Here is a 12,381-nt window from a genome sequence, read left to right on the forward strand (position 1 = left end):
CGATGCCATTGAGTCCGTGCTGCTCGCCCAGCAGCGCCCGCGCCGCCATGCTCGGCCGCTCGTGTCCCCCGCAACTCTCCAGTGTCCCGCGACCCAGCCGGAAACGCGCACGGCCAAACCAGTTCCCCCCCAGGAACACAACATTCCCCACACAAGTTCAGGCAAACTCCGCCACGAGGCAGTGGTCACCACGAAAGAAAGACTGAAAAAAATCCATCTTGATGAGACAGGCGGTGACGAGGGAAAAGCCCACCCCGTCCGCCGAGACAGGCTCGGCCACAACAGCGCCATCTCCCAGCCCAAGAGTCCAGCCATGTGCAAATAAATTGTTACTTTGCTATCAAAAGCTCTATTTGTCTTGTTTTTATTTTGTAGAAGGAAAATATTATTCAGATGTTTGGGATGTCACAAAAGCAAAAAATAGCCATGTTAAAGTCAAAGTTGCGTTTGAAATGTATGCTTTGACAAAAAGCTCAATTTCTCTGTTTTTTTCATCAGAAATTGGAAAATTACTCAAACAAAGCTATTTTTCCAATGCTGATTTCTAAAGAATGGAAAAAGATATGAACAAACTTTTATTTTCCTGCTGAAAGAAGAGAGTCTAATCTTTCTTTTGGTGGGTTCCATGTTTATATAGCAATAGAACAGAATTTTCTGTGGACCTTGCAAAATCAGTCAAAATCCAGTAAAACAGCCGGGAGCAAAAGGGGTTGCACCGGTGAAAATGGCAGGGAGTGAATGAGTTAATGACCCCAATCTGGCCTGTGCCTCGTTTGACGTATGACTAATTCGAGTAGAAATTTGTGTACGAGACCTACACAAATCTCCACTCCTCAAGTGGGTAGCTGCTATAAACTGGGGTATTTGCAGCCCAGCGTCAGTCAATGTAAACAGTAACATTAGTTGCTGTTGGCTGCGTGCTGCGGGCAGCACACCTCAGCAATGGAGGATGGAGTACTTCTGGTCGTTTTGCTTGGATTAGTCAATAGATTTAAAAATAAAACTGGATAGGAAGACGTACTGTAATTGAAGTCCATTGGAGCTAGCATCTAGCATTTATTTTGTATTTCTATGTGGGCTTGTCCTCAATAATAAAGTAGGTGCATCAAATTTGTTCCTGGAAATAATAAGCCCACACGTAAGTGAAGATGACTGAAAAGTCTTTGAGCAGCTTTTTTTTTACAGGGAAAAGCCACCTGCTGAGCCAGAAGAGGAGCCCACTACCATGTCCATTCTGCATATTACGTGGCTAAAAGCTAGCAAACGATGCAACAAAAGCGAATGCACTGAAGGCATCATACCTTGTGGCGAATCGTATTGCTACAGCCAAGAAACCTTTCACAATTGGAGGACTCATTATTCCAGCGATCAAGGATATTTGTCGTCACGTTTTAGGAGAGGCCAGTGTTTATAAAAGGTTGATTCCGTTGCTAATCTGTGAAAAAAAGGCCTACAACAAACCGGTCCGTGGTACTAAAAAGGTTGGGGACCACTGCCTTAGATTGTAGAGTTACCAAGGCTTTTCCGGCCAGATCAAAGCTACAAACCTGTCAATCATTGTTAATGTTAGGTACCAAACACCAGCTGACCAAGAAAAACAGTTTGGTTGCACTGCTTAGCAGAAAAGAGGGTGAGAGGCTGTGGCTCTGTACAAGCACGAAGCAGGAAAAACATGAATACATTTTTAAAAATTGAAAAACCCGATCCTTTTCACATGATTCCGATTCTCTGAAAAATGGCGTGATCTGATCAGGGACATCCCTAATTTATATAATGCTGTTTAATCCAGACTTGCTGTAGATAATAGAGATCCAGGATCAAGGTTATGCACACTTGCTGCTTTTATGCAGTAAAACAAAAGTTTACATGTTAAAAAATGTTAAAAAAAAAAAAAAAGAATTGCACATCCTGTAATGTGACTATTCAGCAATCGCACATTGTGATGGCAATGTTTAAACAATATATTGTGCAAGCCACAGGGCAGAGGTGGGTAGTAACACGTTACATTTACTTCAGTAACTTTTGAGAAAAATGTACTTCTAAGAGTAGTTTTACTAAGCCATTCTTTTTATTTTTACTTGAGTAAATTTGTGAGAAAAAAAAGGCTACTCGTACTCCGCTACTTTGGGCTACTCAAGAGTCGTTACATTTTTCCTCTTTCCTCTACATATTAGATTTATTGTTTTGTTTTTTTGCCAGAGATGCCATTGCCAAGAGTAGCGCTACTAATTTCACCAATGAGACGTCACAACAATAAGCACATGACTCCATTACACCAATCAGACGCAAGCTTGCCGTTCTATGACCACGCAAGCCTGTTCAATTACGCGTCTTTAAATCACTGTAACGAATGAAGTATTTGACATGAAGCGCTGCCCTCAACATGAATCGAAATTGCGGATTTAAAAGTCTCTCCCAGTTTTTATTTGGACCGATTGACCACGGAAAACCACTACAGTATTCACTACGCAAATTAGGAACTATTTTCTCCACCAGAGGGCAGGGCACTCATGCTCTTTGGACAAATAATGCTTCATTACTGTTTTTCCTTTCTCTCTTTAATTTTTAAAAACATTTCTTTGGCTTAATGTGGTTATGTAATGGGTTATCGTACAGCATCATTATAACAACAGTTCATATAGATAAGTTTGTGCTAAGAGAAAAAAAAAAAACATTATTTAGAAAAAAAAAAAAAATCCAAACAAAAATAAGCAGTTACTCGAAATGTTACTCATTACTTGAGTATTCTTTTCACTGGATACTTTTTTACTTGTACTTGAGTAAATTTTTTGGATTACTACTTTTACTCCTACTTGAGTAACATTATTTTGAAGTAACGCTACTCTTACTTCAGTAAAATTTTTGGCTACTCTCTCCACCTCTGCTAGTGGGTAGGAAGGGTCGATTGACGCCACAGTCTTGCGAATAGTTTATGAAAACAAATACAAAGAAAATTATCAGCTAAAGAAGATATTGCAGAAAGTTTTTACATCTTGTTTACTAAATTTTAAAGGCGAATTTCACAGTCTGATCACATTCCTCCTTCTGGTTCTTTACCTTCCAGGGGTATCTCCATTTTGGTCAAAGTAGATGTCCTCCCCGGAGACTCCCCTGAAGGACGTCTTAAGCAAGTAGTCGAGAAGCTTGCTGCCGTCGATGGGGTCCATGGCCTCGCACAGCCCCGTTTGGCCCGGGCACAGCTCCCTGTGCATGTCGTGAAGGCCGTGCGCCATGGCGTATATGGCGTTAATGACGAAGCCCATTTTGCTGTCCTGAACGTAGTTTTCCTGAAGGCTCTCGTTTCCTGTTTAGGGGCATAAGAACGTGGCCAAACATTCTGATTACAGATTCGGGGAAGTTGATTTTGTGGCAGATTATCTTTGGTTTAAACAAAATTCAGTGGCACATGCCCCTGAAGTGGAACTAAAAAGGGTGCCATCTCAGTGGTTAGTGAGATGAAATGGTGTATTTTGCATCCATTTTCAAGTTTAACTGATGCAACTATCAAATCATCTGAAAACAGTAGGTTTTTACCCAATGCATCAGTTAAAATTGAAGTGTCACAGTGTTCACAGAGTGCCCAGTGTGGTTCTTAAGTATCACCAGTTGGTAGAAAAGTGTACTTACCACCTTGTAGGTCTAAAAAAATAAGAGAAAGTAGAGTAACATCTATGAGGGTATTGCTCCATTCAAAGTCAGTATGTCTGGTTGAATAATTTGTGATTCAAACAGTGTCGACAAGAATAACAAAATTTACCATGGTCACCTTTTGAGAGCACAGGGAAGGAATAATAATAGAGGGGAAAAAAACAGAAAATATTGTCATTTCTTCCCCTACCCATTTTCGCTTTTCAACTATTTTCATGTTTGTCATCCGTTTCAAACCATTCAAAATGTGAAATTACTCAAGTCGCAACAATTTCTCACCAGAGCAGACTTTTTTGTAGTTCTTGTTCTCCTGGGGATGGCCAGGCAGACGACACTGGAAGCGATACTGCCAGAACTCTGCGAACCAAGGGTTCCTGGTGTTGGTGTCAAGTCGCAGCTTCAGGTAGTAGTCATCAAAAGTCTTGACCACTGCGGACTGCAGCTTCATGGTGATGCCTCCCTTGGCTTCTTGTTCGTAACCCTCCACCACCTCGTCGCGGTCAGCCCACCCATCGCTGGATAGAGAAAGAGAGCAATTACTTTGTTGAAGTCCTTACATTGGAGTATTCTGTAAAAACCTGTAAGCCTGTTGGTTAGATAGATTATCATAAAACAAAGACATTTTTGTTAAGTCAATTCAAATAACAGCAAAAAAAAAAAATCAGAATACAGTGGTATGAAAAAGTATCTGAACCTTTTGGCATTTCTCACATTTCTGCGTAAAATCACCATCAATGTGATCTGATCTTTGTCAAAATCACACAGATGAAAAAAAAACGTGTACTTCAATTAAAACCACACAAACATTTATAGGTTTTCATATTTTAATGAGGATAGTATGCAAACAATGACAGAAGGGGAAAAAATAAGTAAGTTTACCATCACATTTAATATTTGTGCCCCCCCCCCCTTTTTTTTTAATTTTTTATTTATTTATTTTTTAAATTACTGTATATCAGATGCGTCCTTTAGCTGCATATCAGTCTGGCACATCGATCAGGACTTATCTTGGCCCATTCTTCTCCACAAAACTGCTGTAGCTCAGTCAGGGATGTCTGGCATGACTCGCTGTCTTTAGGTCATGCCACAGCTTCTCAATGGGGTTCAAGTCTGGACTTTGACTTGGCCACTTCAGAGCGTGTATTTTGTTCTTCTGAAACCATTCTGAAATTGATTTACTTCTGTGTTTTGGATCATTGTCTTTTTGCAGCATCCATCTTTTCAGCTTCAACTGTCTAACAAACGGCCACGGGTTTCCCTGCAAAACATCCTGATAAACTTTTGAATTCTTTCTTCCATTAATGATTGCAAGTTGTGTTACTCCCAAACAATTCAACTTTGGTTTCATCAGTCCACAAAATATTTTGCCACAACTTTTGTGGAGTGTCCAAGTGCCTTTTTACGAACATATACGAGCAACAATGTTTTTTAGACAGCAGTGATTCCCTCCGTGGAGTCCTCCCATTAACACCATTCTTGGCCATAGTTTTACACATAGTTGATGTGTGCACAGAGATATTGGACTGTGCTAGTGATTTCTGTAAGTCTTTAGCAGACACTCTAGGGTTCTTTTTCACCTCTCTGAGTATTCAGCGCTGAACTCTTGGCATCATCTTTGGTGGACGGCCACTCCTTGGGAGACAAGCAACAGTGCCAAACTCTCTCCATTTGTAGACAACTTCTCTGACTGTCGATTGATGAACATACAGACTTTTAGAGATGGTTTTATATCCTTTCCCAGCTTTATACAAATCAGCAATCCTTGATCGCAGGTCTTCAGACAGCTCTTTTGACTGAGCCTTGATGCACATCAGACAATGCTTCTCATCAGGACAATTCTTACCAGGTGTGTGTTTTATAGTGGACAGGGCAGCCTTAAACCACTTATCAGTGATTGGGCACACACCTGACTTAAATTGTTTGGTAAAAATTGGTTTCAATTGATCTTTAAATCTCCGTAGGCAGAGGGTTCACTTACTTATTTTCCCCCTTCTGTCATTATTTGCATGCTATCAGCATTAAAATATGAAAACCTTTAAATGTTTGGGTGGTTTTAGTTAAAGCAGACACTGTTTTTACATCTGTGTGATTTTAACAAAGATCAGATCACATATGATGGTGAGTTTTTGCAGAAATGTGAGAAATTCCAAAAGGTTCAGATACTTTTTCACACCGCTGTATACGAATAAAATCTCAAACACATTTTAGAGATCATACGGTTAGAATTCACTTCTTACTGAAACTCACATCTGGCCAAAGTATTACCTGGGATAAACACCAGCTCTCCTTGTTGGATGGACAGACGGACAGATGGACTGACAGATGGATAAATGGATGGATGGATGATCTTAAAACAAAGAAACTTTTTTAATTAAAGGTCAAGCAAAAAGCAAGAGTGACACTCACAAAACTGAGAAGTGTCTTGTTAAAAATGGACAGACAACTCAAAAGTGACACTGCCACCGTGACTGTTAGCTTCCAGTACTCCTCCAGCTTGTATCTGACCTAACAAGCTCATTTGGACTTGCAGTCCACCGGCAGGCGTTAAGAAAAACACCAGGCGACGGGACACGGGCAAATAAAAGACAAACAAGCCCTCAGTGCTCTGCCCGTTCTCCATGAGCCGTTGTGGGACGTTGCCTTAATACCTGCGCCGCTGACAGCTACACGCCAATTAGGTATGACTCACCGCGGAAGCAATTATCCCACAGACGCGCACTTGGGATGTTCAGGGTGACAGATAAGGACACGCCTGTCTGTGTGTGTGTTGGTGTAGGTCAGACCATTCTGGCCATAATTAGTGTCCATCAAAGGAGGGAAGGTGCAATCAAATGTGAGACAATACAAGCCGAGTGATGGTGTGTGATTAGGCCTTTTAAAGCTGAAATGGAGCACGTATCTGGAGGCAGGAGGCACTTACAGGTGCTTCTGGTTGATTCGCTTTTTGTTTTGGCATCGCAAAGGGCATTTTATAGTGGTTGTGGATGTTTTCAGGATCATCTTTGTTAGCCATATATGTTAGGATACAAACATACAGTGAGGAGCAGAAGTATTTGCACTCCCCTATCAGCAATAATTATGAGAGATGTCCCGATCGATCGGGTCCGATCACGTCATTTTCAAAGTATCGGAACCGCAAAAAAAATATCGGACATGCCTTTTTTTAATATATATATATATATATATATATTTTTTTTAATTAAATAATTTTCTAATTGTATTTAATGTTAATGACATAACATGTTACACTCATCCAGAGTTTTTAGTTTTGGCTTAAGGTAGGGTTATCAAATTTATCCCGATAATGGCGGTAATTAATCTTTTAAAAATGTATCACGTTAAAATATTTAACGCAATTAATGCATGCGCTGCACGACCCACTCACGCATTGTCGCGCTCAATCTGTAATGAAGCCGTTTTACCTATATAGAGAGCTAAAAGGCAGCGTAAAATGAGTAGAGTGAATTTTGGAAGTCTTTGGAGCCTTTTTTTAATTGGCTAAAGCCTTACAATCCCTCTCCCTACGATTAGAAATATCGTGGGAAGCAAGATAGTAATTGATCTTTTTCTTAACACCCTGTGTTATTTCCCAACGCAGAGAAGATATATCAATTGGTAGCACTACGCACAGTCATGGTTCCACTTGCATGGCTACAGTATCATTTACTGAAAGCTCAACAAATACACTAGATCGCAATATTTAGTCACAATATACAAAGTCAAATTTGTCGTTTAAGAATGACAAGTCTTTCTATCTGTGGATCCCTCTCACAGAAAGAATGTTAATAATGTAAATGCCATCTCAACGATTTTTTTGTCATAACAAAGAAATACATTACTTATGTACTCTAATTTGAATGTATATATTCGTCCGAGTTTTATCCATTTTTTTCTTAATACATTGCCAAAATGTATATGATCGGGAAAAATTATCGGGAATGATTGGAATTGAATCGGGAGCAAAAAAAAAAGCAATCGGATAGGGAAATATCGGGATCGTCAGATACTCAAACTAAAACGATCGGGATCGGCTCGGGAGCAAAAAAACATGATCGGAACAACCCTAATAATTATGACATTAACAACCCACCCACCGCCCGTTTGACCTCATTATTGTCACCTGTGCACCCCACAGTCAGTCATAATCCAACTGCTACCATGGGAAAGACCAAATAGCTGTCCAAAGACACCAGAGAAAGAATTGTAGACTTCTGCAAGGCTGGACAGGGTTCCGGGGCAATTGCCAAGCAGCTTGGTTATATAAGATCAACCGGTGGAGCAATTATTACAAAATGGAAGAAGCTAAACATGACTGTCAATCTCTCTCAGTCTGGGGCTCCATGCAAGATCTACCTCGTAGGGACTCAGTGATCTTAAGAATGGTGAGGAATCAGCCAAGATCTACAAAGGAGGAGCTGGTCAATGACCTGAAAAGAGCTGGGACCACCATTTCCAAGGTTACTGTTGGTGATACACTAAGACGACATGGTTTAAAATTATGCATGGCACAGAAGTTTCCCCTGCTTAAATCAGCACATGTCTAAGCCCGTTTTAAGTTTGCCAATGACTATTTGGGATGATCCAGAGGAGTCATTGGAGAAAGTGATGTGTTGATATGAGATTAAAAAGGAACTTTTTGGTCTTAATTCCACTCAGTGTTTGGAGGAAGAAGAATGATGAATACCTTCCCAAGAACACTGTCCCTACTGTGAAGCATGGGGATACTTTGGGGGTGTTTTTCTGCATATTGGACTTTACAACTGCACTGTATTAAGAAGAGGATGACCAGGGACATGTATTTAGAGATTTTTGGAAATAACCTCCTTCCCTCAGTTAGAGCATTGAAGATGGGTCGTGACTGGATCTTCCAACATGACAATGGCCCGAAGCAGACAGCCAGAATAAAGAAGGATTGGCTTCGTAAAAAGTATATCAAGATTCTGGAATGGCCTAGCCAGTCTCCTGACCTCAATCCAATTCAATAGAAAATCTTTGGATGGAGCTGAAACTTCATGTTTTTCAACGACAGACCCAGCTCTAGGGAAGATTCATGTGGAGGAATGGGCCAAAATCCCTGTTTCCATATGTGAAAACCTGGTGAAGAACTACAGAAAGCATCTGATCTCTGTAGTTGCAAACAAAAGTTTCTTCACTAAATATTAGCGCTGATTTTCTCAGGGGTACAAATACTTATAAACCCTAGTAAATTCAAATAAATTATTGAAAAATCATACAATGTGAGGTTTTTTTTATAGATTATGTCTCTATAAGATGAACTGCATCTCTCATTGAAATGTCAGACCTTGACCTATTTTCTAAGTGGGTGAACTTGAAAAATCACAAGGGGTGCAAATACTTCTGCTCCTGACTGTACATACATGAAAAAAAGTACACAGATACAAAGAGCCATTTTTCGATGTAATCAGATTTCAGCCCCATGTGTTGTTCAGTCAATCTAATTTACCCACTGACTTGAGAATCAGTATGGTATGCTGACCCAGGGAACCATGAAACATGAAGTAGTGCTTTTTACTGAAGGTGTTTCTTAACCGTAAATCACAACACTCTTAGCTCAAATCAGCTTTCTCTATTCAAATCAATGACAATGATACTTAATTTAAGCATTTCTAAAACGTTATATACTATACATCACAAAGATTCAGTGGGTGCATAAATCAAAGATTTATGGCCGATACGTTTCTGGAGATGAGAACTACTGTAGTAAATCATATTAGATCTCTTAGGCTAGGTTCATACCCAAGGTCTTAATGCACAAAACCGATTTTTTTCGTGTTTTACCGACTCGAGTGAGGCATTAACTTGACAGTCTGAACGGGACAGATCACGTAAAAGTGGACTATTAAAATCCAATCTAGGTCACTTCTTATGTGGTTAAAATCCGATCTGGGCCACATTTTTCCAGAATGTAGCTGCGGTCTAAACTGTCAAGTCTCCAAAATCGGAATTCACGAAGCAATTACATCAGCAAAGAGTGAAAGGCACGGAGGATGGCAGCGATGGAGCTGTACGTTAGTGTCTTGCTTGAACTTTTAGGGAAGAGCCGGGCTTGATAACAGTCATAAAAAATTAAATTGAGGGGGAGAATGCTCAGTTTTCTTTCTTTGCGCAAAATAAGCAGTACTGTATTTCCAATATTGCTTACATGGCGGAGAGTTTGGCAAACTGACTGTATGTGTGTGCGTTCTATCAATTAGGGTTGAACTAGATTAGAAAAAAACTGACATTGTGACTTTTTGTGGGCTTGCGCTCTATTGAAATTTAATAGTGCAATATTAAAATTAGAAGAATTTCCACCAGGTGACTTAAATAGCTTTGCTTGGAAACACTTGGTTATTCACTGTGACCACATTTTATTCATTAGATATGTCCCAACCAGTTTACATGATCGAAAATTGGGCAGGCCGTGCCATTTTTCAGGGGATTGGAATCAGTTGAAAAAGATCGGGTTTTTTTCTGTTTCATGCTCGTACAGCCTCTTACCCTCTCTCCTGCTAAGCAGTGTGACCAAACTGTTTTTCTTGGTCACCAGTGCGGCTGGCATTTGATACTTAAAGTTAACGATGATTGACAGGTTTGTAGTTTTGATCTGGCCAGAGAGGCCTCGGTAGCGCTACGATCAAAGGCACAAATGTGTTAATCATCGTTAAACTTGGTACTCAGCCTGAAGTGTGCTGTGGCAACTCATTCATTGTGTAAGTGAGAGGCTGGTCTCGGCAGCATGAGCGTCAAAGAAAAAAACAAACTTTTTTCGGTATCGGATCGGGACTCAGTATCGGCAGATTCTAAAAATCGGGTGACTCGGACTCGGGTGCAAAAATATGCGATCCGGACATCCCTAGTTTTCATAAAATACAGTTTAATCCAGGCTAAAGTACAGTGGGGCAAATAAGTATTTAGTCAACCACCAATTGTGTAAGTTCTCCTACTTGAAAAGATTAGAGAGGCCTGTAATTGTCAACATGGGTAAACCTCAACCATGACAGACAGAATGTGGGGGAAAAAAACAGAAAATCACATTGTTTGATTTTTAAAGAATTTTTTTTCCAAATTACAGTGGAAAATAAGTATTTGGTCACCTACAAACAAGCACGATTTCTGACTGTCAAAGAGGTCTAACTTCTTTTACCGAGGTCTAACGAGGCTCCACTCGTTACTTGTATTAATGGCACCTGTTTTAACTCATTATCGGTATAAAAGACACCTGTCCACAATCTCAGTCATTCACACTCCAAACTCCACTATGGCCAGGACCAAAGAACTGTCGAAGGACACCAGAGACAAAATTGTAGACCTGCACCAGGTTGGGAAGACTGAATTTGCAATAGGTAAAACGCTTGGTGTAAAGAATTCAACTGTGGGAGCAATCGATCCAGGGCTCCATGCAAGATCTCACCCCGTGGCGTCAAAATGATAACAAGAACGGTGAGCAAAAATCCCACAACCACCCGGGGGGCCTAGTGAATGACCTACAGAGAGCTGGGACCACAGTAACAAAGGCTACTATCAGTAACACAATGCGCCGCCAGGGACTCAAATCCTTTACTGCCAGACGTGTCCCCCTGCTGAAGGAAGTACACGTCCAGGCCCGTCTGCGGTTCATTTGCATTTGGATGATCCAGAAGAGGATTGGGAGAATGTGTTATGGTCAGATGAAACCAAAATAGAACTTTTTGGTAGAAACACAGGTTCTCGTGTTTGGAGGAGAAAGAATACTGAATTGCATCCGAAGAACACCATAGCCACTGTGAAGCATGGGGGTGGAAACATCATGCTTTGGGGATGTTTTTTTTTAGCAAAGGGACCAGGACGACTGATCTGTGTAAAGGAAAGAATGAATGGGGCCATGTATTAAAGATTTTGAGTGAAAATCCCCTTTCATTAGCAAGTGCATTGAAGATGAGACGTGGCTGGGTCTTTCAGCATGACAATGATCCCAAACACACAGCCAGGGCAACAAAGGAGTGGCTTCGTAAGAAGCATTTCAAGGTCCTGGAGTGGCCTAGCCAGTCTCCATATCTCAACCCCATAGAAAATCTGTGGAGGGAGTTGAAAGTCCGTGTTGCCCAACGACAGCCCCAAAACATCACTGCTCTAGAGGAGATCTGCATGAAGGAATGGGCCAAAATACCAGCAACACTGTGTGAAAAGCTTGTGATGAGTTACAGAAAACGTTTGGCTTCCGTTATTGCCAACAAAGGGTACATAACAAAGTATTGAGATTAACTTTTGGTATTGACCAAATACTTATTTTCCACCATGATTTGCAAATAAATTCTTTAAAAATCAAACAATGTGATTTTCTGTTTTTTTTCCCCACATTCTGTCTCACATGGTTGAGGTTTACCCATGTTGACAATTACAGGCCTCTCTAATATTTTCAAGTGGGAGAACTTGCACAATTAGTGGTTGACTAAATACTTATTTGCCCCACTGTATCTGTGAATGATAAAGATTGGTGTGTATAAAAGGGATCCAGGAAGTCATGTCTGCAAAATTGCTACCTTTATGAAGCAAAACAAAAGTTGGCAAAAAAAAAAAAAAAAAAAAAACGAACGTCCTGCGCACATTGCGATGGCGATGTTCAAACGATATATTGTGCAGGCCTAAGATCTATCCATATAAACTTTGAATATGAGACTAAACGGAGATTATTTATGTCTGGTATTTGTGTCCTCTTTTTGGAAATCAAAATATGATCGCCCTAGAATGACA

At 40.4% G+C, this 12,381-nt stretch overlaps 1 protein-coding gene across 2 annotated transcripts in view; it reads right to left on the reverse strand.

Moving 5' to 3' along the window:
- grm1a (glutamate receptor, metabotropic 1a) overlaps window positions 1-12,381 on the reverse strand; it is an 82,678-nt gene that overhangs the window by 28,199 nt on the left and 42,098 nt on the right. For both annotated transcript variants that reach the window (XM_057822241.1, XM_057822242.1), the window contains exons 4-5: window positions 3,928-4,163; window positions 3,058-3,304 (exon numbers count right to left, since the gene is read on the reverse strand). In XM_057822241.1, the coding sequence (XP_057678224.1) occupies window positions 3,058-3,304; window positions 3,928-4,163 (483 nt within the window). The remainder of the gene's footprint in view (window positions 1-3,057; window positions 3,305-3,927; window positions 4,164-12,381) is intronic.

The sequence above is a fragment of the Corythoichthys intestinalis genome, chromosome 19 (genome assembly GCF_030265065.1).
Source record: "Corythoichthys intestinalis isolate RoL2023-P3 chromosome 19, ASM3026506v1, whole genome shotgun sequence".
In the NCBI taxonomy this organism is placed as follows: domain Eukaryota; kingdom Metazoa; phylum Chordata; class Actinopteri; order Syngnathiformes; family Syngnathidae; genus Corythoichthys; species Corythoichthys intestinalis.